The sequence below is a fragment of the Scyliorhinus canicula genome, chromosome 1 (assembly GCF_902713615.1).
Source record: "Scyliorhinus canicula chromosome 1, sScyCan1.1, whole genome shotgun sequence".
NCBI classification, from domain to species: domain Eukaryota; kingdom Metazoa; phylum Chordata; class Chondrichthyes; order Carcharhiniformes; family Scyliorhinidae; genus Scyliorhinus; species Scyliorhinus canicula.
In genome coordinates this window covers 41511483-41535716 of record NC_052146.1, presented here as the reverse complement: position 1 = coordinate 41535716, position 24234 = coordinate 41511483, and the positions used below count along the sequence as shown (strand labels likewise).

The window sequence follows — 24234 nt, the reverse complement described above, 5'->3', positions numbered from 1 at the left end:
CTCTAATTCCCACTTCCCCGTCACGCTTCACCTCTTCTAGTGATGGTTTCCCGTCTCCAGCATACACTCACGTATGTCGGAGATCTTCTCGTGCCCCATCATATCCCGTTATAGAGTCCTATTTATCAGTGTGGGTCTTGGCAACTGTGGGAATGAAGGCATCTCTTTGTCAATAAGGTTCCTCGCCTGCAAATACCTGAATGCACTTGTCCTAGGGAGTTGAAATTTCTCCTCCATTTCCTCTGGACCCACAAACCTACTTTCCAAAAATAAATCCCTGAACCTCGCAACCCTTTTTCTCCTCCATATTCTGGACATTGCATCCAGCCCTGACAGTGCAAATCTAAGATTATCACAAATTGGCACAGTAAAGACATGTCCCCCCAGCCCAAAATGTTGTCTCAATTGGTTCCAAATTCTTAAAGGTGCCACGACTGGGCTGGTCGAGAGTCTGGCTGGGGAGAATGGAAGAGGGGCCATAACCAACGCCCTACACAACCTACATGACCCTACACAAGAGGCCTCCTCCATTTGACCCCACCCTACACCTAGCTCCTCAAACCAACTTCGCATTTTCCCAATGTTTGCCACCCAGTAATAGAGCATTCCCAGTCGATTCAAGCTCAACCGTCATTTGTAGCCTCTTTCTTGCTGCCAACAACTCTGTCGTAGGGGCTGTGAAGTGCTGCTAATCCACCTGCAAGATTAAGTCTACCAACCTCTGCCTTTCAGCTGTACCAGCCTTAATCTTATGGGCCGTGTATGATATTATTTCTCCACTGGTCACCACCTTCGGCGCTGCCCAGAACCTCCCCATTCTGGTTGGAATCTACGTAATTCCCAAATGGCCGAATCCACCCGTACACAAAACCCCTTTTCTGTCAGGAGTGATGTGTCCAATCTCCGTGGTGGGCACTGGGCTTGGCCCATCTCTAATCGCATATCCACTTAGTGTGGACCATAGTCTGATATTACAATTGTTGAGTACCCATCACCCCCGGGAGTAAGGCCTTTCCCACTGAAGAAAAAAATCTATTCTGGAGTAGACCCGGTTCATAGATTTCCCCCCCCCCTCCCCAAATCTGCTCCATGAACACAGACCTGGGACTTGACCTGTCCATCCTCAGGTCTAATACCCAATTGAAATCTCCCCCCATAATCAACTGGTGTGAGTCTAGATCAGGGATGGCTGCCAACACCCTTTTGCTAAAATCTGCGCCATCCCAATTTGGTGCATAAATGTTTGCTAAGACCACTGGTGCACCCGCCAGCACCCCACTCACCGCCAATATATTAGCCCCCAGGGTCTGTCAAAATTCTAGTCGCCGTAAATGCCATCCTCCTGTTGGTCAAGATCGCAACTGCTCTTAGGGCAGCCCGGTGGCTCAGTGGATAGCACTCCCAGTGCTCACGGCACCGAGGTCCCAGGTTCGATCCCAGCTCTGGGTCACTGTCCGTGTGGAGTTTGCACATTCTCCCCGTGTCTGCGTGGGTTTTGCCCCCACAACCCAAAGATGTGCAAGGTAGGTGGATTGGCCATGCTAAATTCCCTTAATTGGAAAAAATGAATTCTGGACTTAAAAAAAGATCGCAACTGCTCTTGACCTTGAATCAAATTTTGAGTCGAACACCTGCCCCACCCACCCTTTCCTCCATCTCGTCTGATCCCTAATTTGCAAATGTGTCTCCTGCAAGAAGACTACCTCTGCGGTCAAAGTCCTCAAATGAGTAAAAACCTGAAACCTTTTACCCGAACTATTTAAGTCCCCTAAGGTTCCACATCACCAACCTAGTTTGGGGGGGGGGGCTCCGGACTTCCGGACTCTCCCTCCAGTAGAGTCAGCCATATCCCTTCCGTGAGGACCTTCAACTGGGCCCCAACCTACCTCGAATCCAGGCCCACCCAAGATGGATGCCTCCTCCACCCTCGTGTCGGCCCATACCAGAGACCCTCGTCGCCAGCATTTTATCTACCCCGCCCTTCCAACCCCTCCCCACCCTTCCACACATGTGCTAACCATCCTTTCCAGCTCAAATAGGCACTCACTCTTTCCCCATCCTACCCCAGCACAGAAAACCAAACTAACCTAAACACAAATCACCAAACAAACAAAACAGAAACTGCTCCAACCCCAAGCATCTAGCCGCAGCTCCCTCCCCCACTTTGCTTCTGTCAACTAGCAAAACCGCTAGCCAGGCAGCCCCCATCCAGCAAGTCCGAAAGAGGAGGAAAAAAAAGGGAAATCCCAACTATAAAGAGCCAGACACCCACTTACCCCAGGTCCTCTATATTCCTGCTATTTTGAGTTACATGCTAATGTGCTAAACTGACTTTAGTACCCAAGCGGATGTCATTTCACTAATGGTAGATTAGAAGCTTCTTTTAAAAAATACTCCATTTTTCTGCTGAGTTTGTCTGTTTATTTTGAGTGCTGTCGACAGCGAGAAAGACGTGTCTGTAAGTAGAAGCATCTTTAGGTGTCTTATTTACCACTTGCACCATGTTTTGATCCAAGCAAACTGTAAAGATATTATACTGTGAAATTGTGACCAAATGTGTGCAACTTCCATAAAATCAATTCTATATTCATTGCATAACACTGCCAAACCCAAAATTAACACGTGTAGATTGTTTTCAGTGAGGCCAGTCAAAACAGTGTTCTGGGATATCAGTTCCATTTTAGCAATGGAAACTGGCAAAGCCTCTCAGTTTATCAGACAATTGCAACATCATGATGTGCATATGTTAATTCACCTGCTCCAAGCTAGTAATCCAAATACCACTTTCCATGCCTTGGCTCAAAAGACTCAACCCAATTATAAATGGCTGTGGCTGGGTGACTTAAGCTGTGAGCAATAAGGTACTCTAATTTCTTTCAAAACTTGGTGCATCTGTGCAGGTGGACAGGAGATGCCTTGCCCTTTTGAGTAGTGCCATGGGATTTTTATGTCCCAGCTGTGAGGGAAGATGAGGCCTCGCTCTAATGTTTTAGCCGGGCAACAGCACCTCTGACAGTGTAGCACTACCTTCATTTTGTGTTGAAATATCACCTTATTTAATCTGTTCATGTATCTGGACTGGGGCTTGCAACTATGATTGACTGTATTCAAGATCAAGCTGCTACCACTGATCCAAGGTTGACACTATGGGAGCATGAGGAAGTTACAGAATTATTAGCTTGCAGTTAAAGGATATCCTGTATGGGCAGCACGGTAGCATTGTGGATAGCACAATCACTTCACAGCTCCAGGGTCCCAGGTTCGATTCCGCCTTGGGTCACTGTCTGTGCGGAGTCTGCACATCCTCCCCGTGTGTGCGTGGGTTTCCTCCCACAGTCCAAAGATGTGCGGGTTAGGTGGATTGGCCATGATAAATTGCCCTTAGTGTCCAAAATTGCCCTTAGTGTTGGGTGGGGTTACTGGGTTATGGGGATAGGGTGGAGGTGTTGACCTTGGGTAGGGTGCTCGTTCCAAGAGCCGGTGCAGACTCGATGGGCCGAATGGCCTCCTTCAGCACTGTAAATTCTATGTAAGTATGACAGCTTCCTGATGGCTATTACAACAAAAAACAGGTTATTCATTGCAGAATCTTCAGGCTTCTCTTTGTAGTCCCCTGGATGTCCTTGATGGATTTCTAAGGCCTTCCTGATGCTTCTTGCTAGGCTGAGTTTGCGAGCACCTGGAGCGTTGTTTTGTTATATTAATGGTGCAAAATAGGCAGAGGTACAGCATGGCAGTCTTGCACTCCAGTATCTGATTGATACACAGTTGACTCCAATTAAAGAAGGGCTTAATGATTGGAAAATAGGACAAATTAGTTCTTGTCCTCCTTTTTCATGACACTATAAGATTTGCAGTGCGGGGCAGCACGGTGGCCTAGTGGTTAGCACAACCGCCTCACGGCGCTGAGGTCCCAGGTTCGATCCCGGCTCTGGGTCACTGTCCGTGTGGAGTTTGCACATTCTCCCTGTGTCTGCGTGGGTTTCGCCCCACAACCTAAAAATGTGCAGAGTAGGTGGATTGGTCACGCTAAATTGCCCCTTAATTGGAAAAAATAATTGGGTAATCTAAATTTATATAAAAAAAAAGATTTGCAGTGCTGTTAAAGAGTGAAATTTTCTTCACTGAAGTGGGGGTGGTGTTTTGGGGGAGACCGTAATAAAGAGACCGTAAACAGTGGTCAGCACAGTTGCTTAACAGCTCCAGGGTCCCAGGTTTGATTCTCGGCTTGGGTCACTGTCTGTGCAGAGTCTGCACGTTCTCCCCGTTTCTGCGTGGGTTTCCTCCCACAGTCCAAAGATGTGCAGGATAGGTGGATTGGCCACACTAAATTGCCCTTAGTGTCCAAAAAGGTTAGGTGGGGTTACAGGAATAGGGTGGAGGTGTGGGCTTAAATAGGGTGCTCTTTCCAAGGGCTGGTGCAGACTCGATGGGCGAATGGCCTCCTTCCGCACTGTAAATTGTATGGTTCTATGGAAAGCAGATCTCAGTCCAGTTTCTTGCTTTTGAATACTGTCTTGTGACTTCGACTAGGAAGGTGTAGTTTTCAGTGGGAGTAGAATTGGGCTGAGATAAAGATGATTCTTGTTATTGTAGAGTTTTGTGCTAATACTGCAATTGAAATGTCTTTAATTATTGTTGCGATTTTCTGTGGAGCCAAGTGGGTGTATCAAGAGGAGGAATTTGCAGCATTCTATTAATAATGAGGCAAAACAAAAATCATTCCTACAAGGAAGTTCTTTTAACCTTTTGCAATTATAGGTTTGACAATACTTGATACAGTTAATGTCTAAACTGCCTAGAATGATGACTGGAACTTTTGTTGGGTTATTACATTGCAAGGCACGGATGGACACGACAGCTTGTCCAAGGGCCACTGCAAACCCCAACAGGGCATAACCTTGGAGAACAAAAATTGGGCCTCAATGCCCTGCCCAAAGGAATATAAAAAAATAGAAAGTTCCTGCTGTTGATCAATAGCCATTGACTTCCAATTTTGTACTTTGAGATGGTAGACTTCTGCATATTGTAACGAAGTGCTAGGTTTATTCCCGGTTCCCTTAATGTAATCACCTATTAATATTATCTATTATTTAGCTTCAAGCGTGTTTCTTTTCTTGATTACTGTGTGACGTATTACATTTGAGTTTAAATATTCTCAGATACAGAGAAGAAACCAAATACAGAGAGCCCTTCATCAGATTCCCGACTAGACATGGATGAAGAATCTTCTGATGTGCGAGTCAAGGAGGAGAAAGATGAGACGAGAGACAAAATGAGCCTTCAAAGCACAAAAATATTTGGTGATGATTCGCCTTCTCCTAACAGTGCACAATCAGAAGGAAATGAAAGCTCCGGGAAGACACAGAAATTGACAAAGCGTTTAAAGCGGACTTTGTCCAATGACTCTGATGATAGCACCAAGTCACCAATGCTGACAGACTGTCCCAAGACACCAAGCGGATCTCCTGATCCCTCCCAGCCAGTGTCCGAGGGGTCCAACAAATGGATTCACCTGACCGAGTTTGAGTTGAAAGGGTTAAAAGCGCTTGTCGAAAAACTCGAGTCTTTGCCAGAGAATAAAAAATGTGTCCCCGATGGGATAGAAGATCCTTACGCCCTTCTGGAGGATATGAAGGTTAGTGTTGTAAAATGTTTTCCAAGGCTTTCACCCAATTCTGTCTGCAGCACACGATTTTAATCAAATGTGAGCCGTATTATCATTTCTGATTACAAGTGGCATTTATCCCGTGTTTCAGTTTACGTTATTACTGATAATATGACTCTAAATTGGGTAATTAATAAAAAGCACAGTATATTAGTCTTCTTTGAAGTTACAGGGAATTGGCAAAGTATATCGAAAATTCCTTCAATGCCTCTTTAAATTTGATATTTAGGACTTAATCTGTCAGTGATAATTAGGAAAATCTCATCAGTTCACTAAATATGACAAACAGCTTCTCTGGGTTGGGAAATAGTTACCTTCCGCTGCTTGATTATTCTGTTGAGTTTACAGCAACTCATTCGATAATTTAGCATATTTCTGCAAATTGGAATTCTTTTTCATGCTGTAAGGATATGTCATGTTAAGGTTTTTTTGTGTAAAAAAATGTGGAAGCTTGCCCTGAAGTCTCACTTGTGACAGCAATTTGCTCACTGTATTTCCTGTTTCCTTTGCTGAGCAAATATTAATGTTTTCTGTATGGAAGATTTTCTGGTATCGAAACATCCAAGCTTGTTATCCGTAATAGGGCAGCACGGTAGCATTGTGGATAGCACAATCGCTTCACAGCTCCAGGGTCCCAGGTTCGATTCCGGCTTGGGTCACTGTCTGTGTGGAGTCTGCACATCCTCCCCGTGTGTGCGTGGGTTTCCTCCAGGTGCTCCGGTTTCCTCCCACAGTCCAAAGATGTGCAGGTTAGGTGGATTGGCCATGATAAATTGCCCTTAGTGTCCAAAATTGCCCTTCGTGTTGGGTGGGGATAGGGTGGAGGTGTTAACCTTGGGTAGGGCGCTCTTTCCAGGAGCTGGTGCAGACTCGATGGGCCGAATGGCCTCCTTCTGCACTGTAAATTCTATGATAATATTGCAGAATCGTAGGCTGATATTCTCTCCTCCCTATTCGTAGGCTATGGGGGATTAAATAAAAACACCAGTTGCTTCACGGATGCGCAGATTGGGACTGAATTCACTTGACTGTGGTAGCAAATGTCTGCCCTGGCTTTAAATTTCACCAGGACAGACGACACCAGTTTCTAGCCATCAACTGAACTTTTCAGTTCTTTTTTAAAAAATTATTTTTATTCAGGTTTTTATTGAAACAAAATGTTTACATAACCATTAACACCATTTACCAAAACAAGGTGAACGTTAACATTATATATAAAAAAAAGAATATGCAGTAAGTAAACATCCCCCCCCCCCTCGATTGCTGCTGACATTTTTTTTGTAAAATATTTTTATTCTCCATTTTCACATTTTCTCCAGGATGTACACCCCACCCACAAGCAGTAAACACTAACAAATACAAAGTAAATTTCCTTATCAACAACAACGATCGCATCCTCGCAACAACCCACCTGACAATATGAACATCAAATAGAACAAACCCTCCCACGGTGGGACAAAGAAAGGAGAAATAAAAGAGAAAGGAATTAGGAATCGCCTATGGTCACCATTAACCTATAGAGTCCCTCCCACCACCCCTCCCCCTAACATTCAATGCCATCCAATCTCCGAAAGAGTACCGTAGATGACACCCATGCATTGCAAGCCCCATCCCCCTCCCCGGCTCCTCCCCTACACTTCCTCTTACAAAAATCCTCCCCCCAACCTCTGTTCCTTTCCCCCCATCTTTACACCCCAGCTAGACTCATCGGGCCCTATTCTGCCAGGCTCTGATGGCCGCAGCCCCTCCCCCCCACCTAACTCCCGTTCACTGGCTGGCTTAAACCGGCCAGCATGGAGGCCCCCGTCCGAGTCTCTTTCCCCCTTGCCCGGCCCCAGGAAAACCAAGAAATCCCCTTTAGCACACAAACCCTGCATACACACCCAAGCTCCAAAGAACCCTCATTGCAAGTGAAAGTCCCCTCTCTTCCCTTGTCCAAGTATATACAGCATTGGCTCATTTAGCACATACACCCACCGCAGTGAAAAAGTACAGTTACATGAAGCTATTGGTACATGACCATTTCTCAATTCAGCCACAGTTCTTCTGCCTTCGTAAACTCATCCGCTACTTCCGCCGTCCCGAAATTAAAGTCCTTGGATTTGTAGGTCACCCTCAACTTAGCTGGGTATACAATGCCGCACCGCACCTGACTGATGTACAGCGCCTTCTTCACCCGCCTCCTCAGCAGCTCCACCGTAAAGTCCTGATATATGGATATACCAGCTCCAGCCCACTGCACCACCCGCTTCTGCTTTGCCCAGCACAGGACCTTCTCCTTCACATTGTACCTATGAAAATACAGAGTCACTACTCTTGGCGGCCCACTCTCCTTTGGTACAGGCCTCCACGACCAATGAGCCCGATCCAGTTCATATTGGGAGGGATCATCACACCCCCCCCCCCCCAATAGCTTCGCCAACATCGTGGCAAAATAGTCAAGTCGCCCTCAGACCTTCCACTCCTTCGGGAAGATCCACAATCCTCAAATTCTGTCGCCTGGATCTGTTTTCCAAGTTGTCCATTTTGGCTCGCAGACCCTTGTTGATCTCTATCACCTTCCGCATCTCCTTCCCCATCGAGGTAAATTGATCGCTGTGCTGCAATAATGTCTCTTCCACTTCCTTCAGTGCCTCACCTTGCTCCCGTACCTGCGTTCAATACCGCCGCCCTCACCGGGGCAATCACCACCTCCACCAGCACTTTCAATACCGCCCCCATCTCCTTCCTCATCGCCTCCATGTGTTTTGTGAACTGCCTTTCGAGTTCCGTGGCCATCACCGTAGTCATTTCTTCAGCCGTGGGCAATGCGGCCTCCCCTGGTGCCCCAGCTTCCATTTTCCTTGCCGTCCCCGCGGTGACCTTTCCACTCCCCGCCGGACTTTCAGCTGCTTTTTTCACGGCACGTATTTTTACTTGTTCTCGACATCCTTCTTCACTGTGCCTTCTCCCTGCTTTTGCCACCTCTGTTACCCCTGGGACCGGGCGTTAGACCCCGAAAATGCCGATCCCGAGCGGAAGCCTTCCAATTTGCGGCTGCCTCCCGCCCGCCGTCACCGGAAGTCTGCTGCTGACATTTTACCGCTCTCCTAGAAAGTTGAGGAATGGCTGCCACCTCCGAGAGAACCCCATCATGGACCATCTCGGGGCAAACTTTATTTTCTCAAGACTGAGAAACCCAGCCCTGTCACTGACCCGGGGGCTTCGAGTCCCTCCACATTAAAAGGATCTGTCCCCGCGGGGGCTACCAGGGAGGCAAAGGCCAAAACCTCGGCCTCTTTCACTCCCTGAACTCCCGGATTGTCTGACACACCGAAGATGGAACTTTTCAGTTCTATTACGTTATGGTCAGTGTTCCCTAAAATACCCTTCACTATGAGATCATTAATTAATCCTGTCTCATTACATATTACCAGATCGAAAATAGCCTGTTCCCTGGTTGGTGCCACAAATAATTGTTCTAAGAAACAGTCCCAAATACACTCATGTGCACACATCCTTGATGCTACCTTTGCCAGTTTGATTTGTCCAATTTATATGAAGATTAAAATCGCCCACAATTGTTGCAGTACCTTTCTTAAAAGCTCCCATTACTTCTGGATTTATACTTTTCATACAGTGTAGCTACAGTTATGCCTATAAACCACTCAGCACTAATGACAACTTATTTCCCTTACTGTTTCTTATCTCCACTCAAATTGATAGCACACCTTGAGCTTAGACAAAGTGTAGTCTCGATTCAAAACGTTAGCTCCTTTCTCTCTCCACAGGTGCTGTCAGACTTGCTGAAATTGTACTCTTGCCCTTTGTACACCGCCCGTTGCTACAAGCGATTGGATGGTTTAGTGAGGTTGTCGGATCGGCCATGCTGGAGTCGGCGACAGTCCTGGTAGAGCGCCGAGAAGACAATCAAACTTGACTATTGAGAGGAAGCGAACGTCATAATAAGCTTCCGTAGGTGAACCTGCAGAAGCAACACTAAGGGCGGCACATTGGCACAGTGGTTACCACTGCTGCCTCTCAGTGCCAGGGACACGGGTTCAATTCTGACATTGGGTGACTGCCTGTGTGGAGTTTGAACTTTCTCCCCGTGTCTGCATGGGTTTCCTCTGGGTGCTCCGATTTTCTCACACAGTCCAAAGATGTGCAGATCAGGTGGATTGGCCATGCTAAATTGCCCAAAGATTAGGTGGAGTTATAGGGATAGGGGCGAGGGATTGGGTCTAGGTAGGATGCTCTATTGGAGCAGGGGCCCGTGCAGACAGGATGGGCTGAATGGCCTCCCTCTGCATGGTGGGGATTCTATGATTCGGCAGCATTTTTATGTTTTTGTTTCAGATTCCAGCATCTGCAGTAATTTGCTTTGATCTTAGTCGACTGCTGTACTGATTTTATCATTTATTAACACAGCTGCCCTACCTGCTTTTCCTTTTTGCCTATCCTTCTAGAAATGTCAAATACCGTTGAATATTCAGCTCCCAGCCTTGACACTCAGTTCAATGAAGCTAACTTGTAAAATCAGAGAGGACACATCAAAGGGCAAGATTTGAGCAATTGACTCTTTTGATACAGGGAGCAGTATGAAAGAAGCAACTTGATTGAAACATATAACATCCTGAGGGGGCTTGACAGGGTCGATGTGGAAAGCATGTTTCCTCTTGTGGTAGAATCTAAAACTAGGGGCCACTGTTTAAAATTATTGGGCTGCCCATTTAAAATGGAGACGAGGTGACATTTTTTAAATCTTGAGGGTAGTGAGTCTTTGGAATTCTCTTCCTCAAATGGTGGTGGAAGCAGAGTATTTGAATATTTTTAAGGCAATGGTGGATAGATTCTTGGTAAGTAAGATCTTATCAAATGGTGGAGCGGGGCCGAGTGGCCTACTCCTCCTCATTCATATGTTAAATGGAAAAATTATTTTCAATGCATTGGTATATTTCTTGTTTTTAAACAAAAGTTGCTGTTTTGCAATTGGGCTTGTTACTAACTAAAATGTTAATGAGTTCATTTTCCAAATGATGGGGGTGATTGCAGTATACAGTACACGCAATGAAAGGCTGTGTTAATTCCCTATGGCACAAGATCATTTAATTAGGTATTACCCAGTGTGGGGGTGTTACGGTGGCGCAGTGGTTAGCACTGCTGTATACGGCGCTGAGGACCCGGGTTCGACTCCCGGCCCTGGTCACTGTCTGTGTGGAGTTTGCACATTCTCCCCGCGTCTGCGTGGGTTTCGCCCCCACGACCCAAAGATAGAACATGGAACATAGAACACTACAGCGCAGTACGGGCCCTTCGTCCCTCGATGTTGCGCCGATCCGTGAAACCATCTGAAGCCTATCTGACCTACACTATTCCATTTTCATCCATATGTCTATCCAGTGACCACTTAAATGCCCTTAAAGTTGGCGAGTCTACTACTGTTGCAGGCAGGGCGTTCCACACCCCGACTACTCTCTGAGTAAAGAAACTGCCTCTGATATCTGTCCTATATCTATCACCCCTCAATTTATAGCTATGTCCCCTCGTGTTGGTCATCACCATCCGAGGAAAAAGACTCTCACTGTCCACCCTATCTAACCCTCTGACTATCTTATATGTCTCTATTAAGTCACCTCTCAGCCTTCGCCTCTCTAACGAAAACAACCTCAATTCCCTGAGCCTTTCCTCGTAAGACCTTCCCTCCATACCAGGCAACATCCTAGTAAATCTCCTCTGAACCCTTTCCAAAGCTTCCACATCCTTCCTATAATGTGGTGACCAGAACTGCACGCAGTACTCCAGGTGCGGCCGCACCAGAGTTATGTACAGCTGCAGCATGACCTTGTGGTTCCGAAACTCAATCCCCCTGCTTATAAAGGCTAGCACACCATATGCCTTCTTAACAGCCCTATTAACCTGGGTGGCAACTTTCAGGGATTTATGTACCTGGATGCCGAGATCTCTCTGTTCATCTACACTACCAAGAATCTTGCCATTAGCCCAGTACTCTGCATTCCTGTTACTCCTTCCAAAGTGAACCACCTCACACTTTTCCGCATTAAACTCCATCTGCCACCTCTCAGCCCAGCTCTGCAGCTTATCTATGTCCCTCTGTATCCTATAACATCCTTCAGCACTATCCACAACTCCACCGACCTTCGTGTCATCTGCAAATTTACTAACCCATCTTTCTACACCCTCTTCCAGGTCATTTATAAAAATGACAAACAGCAGTGGCCCCAAAACAGATCCTTGCGGTAAACCACTAGTAACTGAACTCCAGGATGAACATTTGCCATCAACCACCACCCTCTGTCTTCTTTCAGCTAGCCAATTACTGATCCAAACCGCTAAATCACCTTCAATCCCATACTTCCTTATTTTCTGCAATACATTAAATTGCCCCTTAATTGGAAAAATATAATTGCCTACTCTACGTTTATTTAAAAAATAGAATAAAAAAAGAGAGATATTGCCCAGTGTGGTCGTAATCATTTATTTATTTAAAAAATAAATTTTGAGTATCCAATTATTTTTTTTCCAATGAAGTTGCCAATTTAGCGTGACCAATCCACGTAGCCTGCACATCTTTGGGTTGTAGGGGCGAGACCCATGCAGACACGGGGAGAATGTGCAAACTCCACACGGACAGTGACCAGAGTTGGGATCGAACCAGGGACCTCGGCGCCATGAGGCAGCAGTGCTAACCATTACGCCACCGTGCTGTCCAGTAGTACTCCTAATTGTTGGGGCCACAAAGTCTGTTTCGGGGGTAAATTGCAATGCTGAACTCCAGAGAATGCCTATTTGAGTGATGAAATTCGTAACACTCTTAGCAATGCTTAGAATGTTGTTTCACAAATGCCCTGGGTACCAGAGGCCTGCTGTAGGCTGTGGAAATTCCTGACAATTGCACTGGCTTTTACAAAGGCGGGAAGAAACTTGCATTTCTCGTAACAATTTGTTGTAAAATGCCCCGAGGATTGCTGGCAAAAGATTTGTCACTCAACCATGTATAGGGATATTAGGACAGATGATCAGAAGAGAACTGCAGAGCTTTGGGTCCAGGGAATTGCAGGGTTAAAGGCACAACACCAGTGGCAAAGTATTAACATCAGGGCTGCAAAAAGGCTGGAATTAAATGCACGCAGATATTTTGGAAAGCTGTAGTGCTAGAAAAAATTAGAGATTTAAAAAACAATTAGAGTACCCAATTCATTTTTTCTAATTAAGGGGAAATTTAGCATGGCCAATCCACCTACCCTGTACATCTTTGGGTTGTGGGGGCGAAACCCACGCAAACATGGGGAGAATGTGCAAAGTCTACAGGACAGTGACCCAGAGCCGGGGTCGAACCTGGGACCTCGGTGCCGTGAGGCCGCAATGCTAACACACTGCACTACTGTGCTGCTAGAAATTACAGAGATAAGGCGGGGGGAGGCCACAGAATAATTTGACATCGAGAAAGAGAATTTTAAAATCGAGGCATTGCCGGACCAGGAAGATGTGCAGATGCCGAATGAGGACAGAACTGTTGTCCAATTTGCCATTTAGATATTCTTCCAGGACTTGCACCTAATCGATCCAAATAGCGCTAATTGATCAAAGGGAAATTGTGCCGAGTTTCTTGAGAGTGGTGAGAAAGCGGTCAACATGGCCCCTTTAATCCACCAAAGGACTTCCCTTACTTTGGTGCAGTTAGAAAAGTGATCAAGTACAGTGCCCAAGTGGCCGTTCCTCATGTGTGCAGATATATTATGTTTGTCAGCAAACTATTGATCACATAGCTGGGATTGTGGCAGAGCTTGTTCCTAACCTTGCCTAATGTGCTTGCACATTTTGGTTGAGGATGTAAGACAGTAATCTGGAGTGTGATGTCCGAATGATTTTCCTCCCTCTTGAGGTCAATTGGAGAACCTGCACCTGGGCCAAGACTGTGAACCAAGCTCAGACATGGGACCTTCCTAGTCTGTATTGTTCAAACACTATCAGCTGAGCTAAAAATATGTTTCATCACCTCATTCTCTATTGATAGTTTAAAAATTTTTTTGCCTTGCAATTTTCCTGGTCATTCCAGGTTTATCTTCTATCTTGTCCCTATCTTAATGGACATTTGCATCCATGTTTGATTTGGTTTTGCGGGGAGGTGATGGGGGGGGGGGGGCATTTTGCTTAGAGTCTCCTCGATGAATGTTGTTTTACCTGCACCTATGAAGGTTTTCTTCTCCCTTCTTTCGTGGGATATCCTCAGATGCTGCTTTTGAAACAAAAGCATTGTTGCATTAGTCACTGACAAAATGGTGGTGTATTTGAAAGCAGCTGCTTCTGTTGGATGTGCATTAATTGTTATTTTTGCCACCTATTGGCCACGTAGAATAATGCAGGCTGTTCTGTGGAACTCAACACAACATCATTCTGTGCCTGTACAACCAGCACATGCTGAAAATAGATGTTTGTCCACTTAAATTAGCCAGAGAATGGACTCTGAAATGGATTTTTGTTGTCAATCTGTCTGCACAAACTTTTATTTCTCCTGATGGGGTACAGTCCCATGACTGCCAGTGCCTTGCCCAAGAGACTGTTCGGGTCTGAACTTTAACCATAAGATTAAAAAATAACCTAGACTGGGATGTACAGGGCACAATTAAAAAATGTGCAGATGGTGCAAAACGTGGCGGTATTATGAATTGTGATGAGGATGGTAATAAACTTCAAGAGGACATGGGCTGATGGAATGGGTGGACTAGTGGCAGATGACATTTATTTAATGCCGAGACATGAAGTGATTCGTTTTGTTGGGAAGAACAAGGAGAGGCATTACAACGTAAAGGGTACAATTCTAAAGGGGAAATGTCATGCACAGAGGAGAAATAAATTGAAAGTTCCCAAAACCCTTCACTTGCTGTTCGTAATCAAGGTAGCTTTCAGCAACAAGATTTTTCTTTGTTGAAATATTTCTTTTGGTATTTTCCAGTTTTTACAGAGTAACAGCTCAATCTATGATGCACCTGGTATTTACATATAAAGTCATTTCTTATTTACAGAGATTGTTCCCTGTGTCGTCTCCTCGTCACCCCGTTCCCCCCCCCCCCCCCCCCCCCCCCCCCAGTACTGACGTCTACCCTGGGTGTCACATACAGTTCTCCCCTCCTTTCTGTTGCAGTTTTTAGTTGTTCTTGCGGGGGGGGGGGGGGGGGGGGGCTTCATGTTCCCTCCCTTTTTTCCCTTTGTTTCGTTTTGTGCCTCCCATGGGTTCCTTCCTGTCCTCCCACCCCCTCTGCTCTTTTCCATTGTGCGTGCTCTTATTTGTGTTCCTCCATCTCCTCCTCTCTCTTCTCTCTTCTCCCCCCCCCCCCCCCCCCCCCCCCCCCCTCGTCCGACCCTTGGATGGTGTATTGAATCTTCTCCAGGTGGAGAAATTCCACCAGGTCTGCCAGCCAGTCTGCAGCTACAGGTGGTGCTGTTGATTGCCAGCCGAGCAGGATTCTCCGGCGCGCGATAAAGGAAGCAAAAGCCAGGGCATCAGCCCTCTTTCCCATGTGTAGCTCTGGCTGCTCTGATACCCCGAAGATTGCCACGATTCGGCATGGCTTCCCCTTGGCCCCCACAACCTTGGACATTGCCTCGGAGAAGGCAGGCCCAGAACATGTGGATGGGGTTGGCTGGGCCTCCCTGGCACCGTTCGCATTTATCCTCTACCTCCAGGAAGATACTGTTCATTCAGGTTTTGGTTAGGTGAGCTCAGTGCATCAATTTAGACCAGTGTTTTTCAAACTTTTTTTCCGAGGACCCATTTTTATTAACCCGGCCAACCTTTGCGACCCACGCCAGCCGACCTGCGTGACCCACCATTTTCTCTTACCTTGTTTGTTGCTGACAAAAATGGAGGAAATGGTTTTGGGTCCCTTTGGCCCCAATGGACCCTTCGGCCCCTCGAACTTGGAAAAAAAAGGCTGCGACCATATAAAAACAAATGCTGCCGCACTGCGCATGCGTGCCAGATTGTCGGTGTGCATGCGTATAGTTTTTGCGCATGTGCACCGATGACCGGGCACGCGTGCGCAGTACGGGCAAATTTTTTATATCTGTTCCTGGTCGTTTTGAAGGCTGCTCGCAGTCAGCATTATTAAAAGCCGGCTGTTGCGTGTGAATTTGCACGATCGGGAGCGCAGCGATGGATGGTCCCACGACCCTCCCGACACCTGTCCCCGAGTTTCACAATGCCTGCCTTAGATTGCGTGAGGCTTAGCCCTACACAGTGCTTCGCTCCAGAGACCCCAACCCACTTCCATCCCCAGTTCGTCCTCCCATTTTCATCTGGCTCCGTCTAGGTTATTTTCTCTCTCGCTCTCGCTCTCTCTCTCTTCTCTCTCTCTCTCTCCCCCCCCCCCCCAAAACATCTTCTTACTGTCCGTGTTTATTAGTTCCTCCAGGAGTGTGACTCTCGGGGCCCTGGGCTACCTTGCCGTCTCGTTGCGGAGAAAGTGTTTAATTTGAAGGTACCCGATTTCCTGTCCTGTTGGTAGTTCCAGGTCTTCCGTCGTTTCATCCAAGGTTGTAAGTCTGTCCCCTATGTAAAAGTCCCTGACTGCTAATATCCCCCTGTCCTATTTCCGTTTTTTAAAGGTGGCGTCGAGCATGGCTAGCGGGAATTTGTGGTTACCGCAGATAGGGGCCATGGAGGATATCTCGTTTAAACCAAAATGTTGCCTCATATGTCTTCAATGTGGCTACTGCCACTGGGCAGGCTGTGTATTTCGTCTGGGGGGAGAGAAATGGGAGCGCTGCTATGGTGAGGGCCCAGAGGGTCGTTCCCTTGCAGGAGGACTCCTCCAGCCTCACCCATTCCTTGTTGGGTTCTGTTATCTATCCCCTCACTCTCTCAGCCGTGGCTGCCCAGTGGTAGTATTGTAGGTTCGATAGGGCCACACAGCCCATATTTTTCCTCCTTTGTATTGTCGACTTGGGGACCCATGGGTTCTTATCCCCCCACATAAACGCCATGCTTATTTTGTCTATCTTATGGAAAAAGGCCTTGGGGATGAAGATCAGTATGGATCTAAAGAGGAAGAGGAAGAGGGACCTTGGTAGTACGTTCATCTTGATCGTCTGCACCCTTCCCACCAGAAAAGCATCCTATCTCTGTAGGTCCTTTTTAACTTCCTCTGCCAGACTGGCCAGATTCCACTTGTGGAACTGTGCCCAATCAATGGCTACCTGGATCCCCAGATAGTGGCATTTGTTTTGGGCTAGTTTGAATGGTAGTCCCTCCAGCTCTGTCCCTCCCCCATTCCGGTTCACCGGGAATGCCTTGCTCATGCCCAGGTTTAGCTTGTAGCCCGAGAAGGCCCCGATCTCTTCCAGGAGTTGCATGTTTGCTTTCAGGCTGTTCTGTGGGTCCGAGACGTAGAAGAGCAGGCTATCAGCATAGAGCGACACTCTGTGCTCTCTGCCTCCTCTTTGGATGCCCTTCCAGCTTTTCGCATCTCACCGAACGATCGCCAGGGGTCCGATTGCCCGGGCGAACAAGAGCGGGGATAGTGAGCATCCCTGTGTGCCTCTTTGCAACTGGAAATATTCAGAGCTGGTGGTATTGGTTCGAACGCTCGCCTTGGGGCATTGTTCAAGAGTTTCACCCACGAGGTGAACCCCGTTCCTACCCCAAACCACTCCAGTACCTCAAAAGAGGTACTTCCATTCGACTCCTTCAAAGGCCTTTTCTGCATCCAGGAAGATGATCACCTCTGGTGTTCTCTCTACAGGTGGGGTCGTTATTACATTCAGCAGCCGCCTAATGTTCGCAGTTAGTTGTCTACCCTAAACAATGCCCGTCTGGTCCTCTGTGACCACCTCGATACATAGTTCTCCAGTCTCTTGGCTAAGACTTTTGCGAGTATCTTCGCGTCTATGTTGAGCAGCAAAATGGGTCTGTATAATCCGCATTCTGTCGGGTGTTTTATTTGGGTATCAGCGATATCGTGGCCTGTGTTAGCGTTGGAGGCAGGGTGCTCCTCGCTAGCGGGTCTGTGAACATACCTTGTAGATGTGGGGCCAGGGTTGGTGCAAAGTTTCTCAAGGAGTTCAGGTTCCCAGCGTTGTCCCTGCCTGCATGGAGCTGATGATCTCTCCCAGTCCTATTGGTGCTTCCAACTTCCTCCACTTCTCGTCCCCCACGACTGACATGTCCAGTCCGTCGAGGAACCAGTTAATCTCCGCTTCCCCGTCGGAGGTGTACAGTTCCCGGTAGAACGCTCTCTTCCCTGTCTCTACCTGCGTCGTAGGCTGCAATCTCTGAGCTAATCACAGACTGCCTCCCAGAATCTGGAAAGTGAGACTTCCCTGTTCTGGTTATTAGTAACGTACTCGCCCACGGCCTGTGTTTTTATTTCTGTCAAAAGGCCTTATCGGTCAAAAGGACCGTGTCCAACTTCCACGTGGGGCATTGTGTACAGCCTGTCTCCAACCTCACATCCATGTAGTCTGGAGCGTGGTCGGAGATAACTATCGCGGAGTATTCCACCCTTATTATTCCTTCGTTCACCGATTTCCCCACTGTAAAAAAAAATACAAATTTACAGTGCAGAAGGAGGCCATTCGGCCCATCGAGTCTGCACCGGCTCTTGGAAAAAGCACCCTATCCAAGCCCACACCATCCCCATAACCCAGTAACCCCTCCCAACACTAAGAGCAATTTTGGACACCAAGGGCAATTTATCATCACCAATCCATCAAACCTGCACATCTTTGGACAGTGGGAGGAAACCGGAGCACCCTGAGGAAACCCATGCACACACGGGGAGAACGTGCAGACTCCGCACAGGCAGTGACCCAAGCAGGGAGGCAAACCTGGGACCCTGGAGATGTGAAGCAATTGTGCTAACCACTATGCTACCGTGCTGACCAGTTTAAGTAAAGGAGACTGGGAACACAGGGTATTTTTGTAGGTGTTGCATTGGAGTAAAAAGTAAAATCTCAAACTCCTGTAGTGTCCAGCACTAACGACATTGGCAGGAGAAAAGTGATAATTGGTAATTTACGCAATAAATTGAGATGGACTGATAAAGAGCAAACCAATGGGGAATGCATAAAACAAATCTCTGTTGCACCTCAGCACATTTCTTTCAGTGTGCTGTCCATATACAACTATACGAACTCCCACCCCTCTCTGATAACCAGCAGATCACAAGCCAAGCCTTGTATTTCACAGTCCGATAGTGCAAAACCAGGTCAGATTGGAATTCACAGGCTGTTTCTAAAGCGTGTTGAAAAGCATCAGTGAAAATTATGATGATGATAAAGGACAGAAGTGTTTAACCTCGGGCAGAAACTGCTATGAATAAACCAATATCTTTTCTGTTACCGTGACAGTTTTTCCCTCAATTTATTCTCCAGAATTTAAAGCTACTCGGTGCAGGTCGCGTGAAGTGACCACCTAAAGAACTTAACTGGCTCTTTGGGCACCACGCCAACTATTACAGTCAGCATATTACTGATTGATGTGGCACCTTGAGGGAGCAAAAATGTGAATAAGTCTGCCCAGTCCAGTACAAAACCTGGAGCCTACTTCAAATGCTTTAGCTTCATATTCGATGGTGCCATTCACTCTGAAACCTGATGGGCACTGTTGCATCTGTCCAATTGGGATACCTCAACCAGCTCCTTAATTAAAATTTACTCAGCTGCCTTTATTTATGAGGAGAACAAAGTACTGTCACAGATATAATGCAACACACTTTATTAAATATAGTTAATCTGTAAATTACCCACTATATAATTCAAGAAACACCCAGGATTCGACTATACTACCAGCAAAGGTGGTTTGGTATACTGTAGATCCTATCCCTGAGTCCCTCTGGTTCCTCTTTGCGAAGGTGATTCTCGCTGGCTGTTTCTTCCTTGGTTGATTCCTTCCTTTCTGGTCTGCTGTCGGTCGCCCCCCCCCCCCCCCCCCCCCCCCCCCCACCGTCTCGAGTTTCAGCTTTAAATCTTCGCTTCCTAGATGTCTGTCTCAGGAGGCAGTGTCTCAGCTCCCAGTGGTCTGGTTGATGACCTGTTAACAGGGCACCTGAGCGTGCCCGAGGAGGAGCGATGATTGTTTGATGGGTTATCAGGAACTGTGGACAATAGGCCAGTGCATCTCAAGTAGGAGCGATAATTACTTGATGGGTTATCAGGGGCTGCCCCAGACATGCCTCGGCAGCCTGTCTGAGTTCTGTATATTCGGATTCTGCAGGCTTCTTGCTGGAGCGGATTGTGGTTTTAATTTAAAGTGCCCAATTCTTTTTAGGATGTCCCATTTAATTGGCCTTAAAACTAGGCCCTGATTATATTACCACAGCAGGATGAGCCAAAAGTATAGCTGTAAATGTGGACTCTTTATCCGTTCATATATATGCTAATCATACACATTCTAGATAGCACTTTATTTATTATTAATTTAATAAGGTTTTTCTTTTTATACAGGGCAAAGATGAACATGAACACATACATAGAAACTATAGACATCGGTTTTATTCATTATATGCATCAGTTACAATGTCACGTTTTTCAGCAGGTGCCTAGTTTGAGCAAGATCTCCTGCCCCCCGGTTGTCTGGCGTGCCCCCTTTGTTCGTCGGCCTGTACCCGTTTTTTAAATCTGTGGGTCTTCTGTGACTCTCCCTCCCCCTGGTGGCTTATTGGCTGTTGACTACAAGCAGGTATCGGAACTGCCGGGTGAATGGCTCCCATGTTTTGTGGAAGCCCTCTTCCGACTCGCGGATGGCGAATTTGATTTTCTCCATTTGGAGAAATTGCAATAGATCGGACAGCCAGTCGGCAGCTTTGGGTGGTGCTGCTGATCGGCAGCCGAGCAGGATTCTCCAGCGGATGATCAGGGAGGCAAAGGCAAGGTTGGGTGCCCACCTCCCCATAAAAGAGTTCTGGCTGCTCTGATACCCCGAAGATTGCCACACTCGGGCATGGCTCCACCCTTGTGGGCATCGTTGGCCGGGCCTCCTTGGAACCGTTCGTATTTGTCCTCCACCTCCGACTTCTGGTTAAGTGGGTTCTGTGTATCACTTTCAGCCGCATGAGGCTTAGCCTCGCGCAAGTGGAGGTGGAGTTGACCCTGCGTAGTGCTTCGCTCCAGACTCCCCACCCTGTTTCAAACCCTAGGTCCTCCTCCCGTTTTTCCCTTGTCTAGTCTAGTGGAGAGTGTGCCCTTCCCAGTAGTTGTCCATACAGGACCCCGCAGTTTCCCCTCCCTAGGATGTCCGCACCAATAAGTCCTCAAAGTCGTCCCCCCGGTCTTGTCTCCACCTTCTGAAGGTGGCATCCATTCTGGCTGTGGCGAACCTGGGGTTGTTGCAGGTGGGGGCCTCAATGGACCCCCCCTCCCACCCCGAGACAGAGAGACACACACACTCTCAGAAACACACACAGTCACAAGAGTGGGGAGAGGGTGCCACTGCTGCAGATCCTTTTTAACTTCCTTCACCAGGCTGGTCAGGTTTCACGTGTGGATCCGTTTCCAGCCTTGGGCGATTTGGATCCCCAGGCAGCGGAATTTGTTTAAATGACAGTCCATCCAGCTCTGCCCCTCCCCCTTGTGGGTTCACCGGGAAAATCTCACTTTTGTTCAGGTTGAGTTTGTAGCTCGAAAAGGTTCCAAACTCTTTCAAGAGCGCCGTGATTCCTTCCATGCTGCTTTGTGGGTCTGTAACGTAGAGGAGCAGGTCATTTGCATAGAGCGAAACTCTGAGCTCTCTGTCTCCTCTCTGGACCCCCTTCCAATTCTTTGCCACCCTGAACATGATCGCTAAGGCGAACTGCAGCAGAAACAGCGGGCATCCCTGCCTTATGCTTCTTGTACTGCTGGATGTATTTAGAGCTGGTGGCATTCATCTGCACGCTCACCATGGGTGCTCTGTACAGGAGTTTTACCCAGGTGGTGAACTCTGTTCCAAGCCCAAACCGCTCCAGTACCTCAATGAGGTATCTACATTCGACCCTGTTGGCCCTTTTCTATGTCCAGGAAGATGATCACCTCTTGTGTTCTCTCCCTGGGTGGGGTCATTATCATGTTCAGCAGGTGTCTGATGTTAGATGTTCGATGTTTACCCTTGACAAAGCTCGTCTGGTCTTCTGCCACCACCTCTGGGATGCAGTTCTCCAGTCGCTAGGCTAGGATCTTGGCCAGTATTTTTGTGTGTACGTTTAGCAGCGAAATGGATTGCAGGCCCTGTATTCTGTTGGGTTATTTTCCTTTTTGGGCATCAGCGAGATTGAGGTTCTTTCTAGTTCCTTGATGGTGTTCCCCTGGGCCTCCTCTCGCCTCTCTGCCTTGTCCAGGGCTCACCTGCATGGTTGCCAGAACCTCCATGACTGCCACCTTGACCAGAGCCTGGATATCGGTATTTTTCTCTTCCCTGTGTTCTCTTAGTTCCCTGGATAGGAATATCCTCCACCCTCATGGTGAGGGGGAACTCTGTTTGTGGTTTGCCGGTCATCCTCACTCTGGTGTGGCCTGCGCTTCGTCGCCTTGTGCGTCTGCCATCTTGACTGCTTGTTTCTCCTGTTTTCTTCAGTTTCTTGTCTTCTTACTGCCTCTGGAGTTGCTGCTGTTCGGCATCCTCTTTTGTATTGTTTTAGTTAGGGTGAGAGGATACTTTTTTGCCCCATGTTTTGCCCCTTTAGTTTAGGTAAAAGCCTATTTTTAGGTTCGTAGGAGGAGAACCACCTGATGTGCGACTACTCAGCACATCCCCATTACCGGAAGTCCCCGAAACAGCACTTTAGGACATTATTCTGATTGCGGCCCAATATCCACACCGTCTCCTGATCTCCGTCAACACCACTGCTCTGGGGCTCCTACCTCCTGTTGCTGAGATACTGAATATCACTGCAAAATGTTTGGGGAATTCTAACAGAATTATGAGAGCCTGTCACAAAGTTCCGTAGCATTCAGGTTAAGTACAGTAACAGTGATGGGAGCCCTGAAGCGGCATGGAATGGGGAGTCCTCAATCAGGAAGGATAAACGACAACACCTCCTCCACTGTAGTCCTCAATACCGGGGCCTCGCCCCCTACTATACTCCCTATAGTATACTGCGTGGCCAAATTTGGCTCCAGCTTCACCTACAAGTTTGCTAATGACACGACCGTAGTGGGTTGGATCTCGAACAACGACACGTCAGAATACAGGAGGGAGGTAGAGAACCTTGTGGCATGGTGTAACAACAACAATCTCTCCCTCAATGTCAGCAAAATTAAAGAGCTGGTCATTGACTTCAGGAAGCAAAGTATCGTAAACCCTGTCTGCATCAATGGGGCCGAGGTGGAGATGGTTGACAGCTTCATATTCTTATGTGTGAACATCACCAACAATATGTCCAGGTCCACCCACGTCGGCGCTATGACCAAGAAGGCACAACAGCGCCTGTACTTTCACAGGGAACTAAGGAAATTTGGCATGTCCACATTGACTCTTACCAACTTTTACAAATGCGCCATAGAAAGCATCCTATCTGGCTGCATCACAGCCTGGTATGGCAATTGCTCGGCCCAAGACCGCAAGAAACTACAGACAGTTGTGAACAAAGCCCAGTCCATCACATGGACCTGCCTCCCATCCATTGACTCCATCTACACCTCCCACTGCTTGGGGAAGTGGGCAGCATAATTGAAGACCCCTCCCACCTGTCTTACTCACTCTTCCAGCTTCTTCCATCAGGCAGGAGATATAAAAGTCTGAACACTCACAAACAGACTCAAAAACAGCTTCTTCCCCGCTGTTACCAGACTCCTAAGTGACTTTCTTATGGACTGAACTGATCTCTTCACACATCTTCTCTACTGAGTAGTACTACACTCCTATATGCTTCATCTGATTTCTGAATTTATGTACCTACATTGTGTATTTTTTGTTTGCCCATATATTTTCTTTTCATGTACAGAATGATATGTCTGAGCTGCACTCCGAGCAATACTTTTCACTGTGCCTCGGTACACGTGACAATAAACAAATCCAATCTAGTCTTAAGTGCGATACTTGGTGGGAAATGAAAGGAAAGTTCATGTCTGGAACTGGGTATGAAGGCGTGGTCGAGGGCAAGGGTGATCATAGGGAAAGGGTGGGGTGGTACTTCAGTCTGAGAGCATCCAAGTGTGGCACTTCTCACTTGTTGGGGGGGGGGGGGGGGGGGGGGTTGTGGCAGAAGGCAGAATAGTATGGCTTTGTGAACTTGGGAGTGGAGGAGAGAGATCTGCTGGGACCTGTGGGTGTTGGAGGGGGAGCATACTTAAAAATGCTGAATGTCAATTATTTAATATTTTAAAAATTTAACGTTTCCAGAAGAACATGCTAGAAAAGCATCACTAGGATGGAAAGGTCAGCTTTTGGAAGGAAAGTATCTAATTTCTAACTGCATGGTTGATTTCTCCCAATTTACATTAGATGCCCTTTTGTTTAAAGAATATTAACTTTAAAGAAAATCTCTCGGCAATAGATAACATGCTATGCATGGAAGAAGGAAGATTTGAAATATAAAGAAAATTCCCAAGTAACAAACGCTGAATGGCTCTCAAAATTCAGAAGATGTCTG

The 24234-nt window shown here is 47.2% G+C and overlaps 1 protein-coding gene across 16 annotated transcripts in view; it reads left to right on the top strand.

Moving 5' to 3' along the window:
• Nucleotides 1-24234, top strand: part of LOC119961852 (lysine-specific demethylase 2B) — a 290442-nt gene that overhangs the window by 161321 nt on the left and 104887 nt on the right. For all 16 annotated transcript variants that reach the window (XM_038789282.1, XM_038789334.1, XM_038789320.1 and 13 more), the window contains one exon: nucleotides 5163-5638. In XM_038789282.1, the coding sequence (XP_038645210.1) occupies nucleotides 5163-5638 (476 nt within the window). The remainder of the gene's footprint in view (nucleotides 1-5162; nucleotides 5639-24234) is intronic.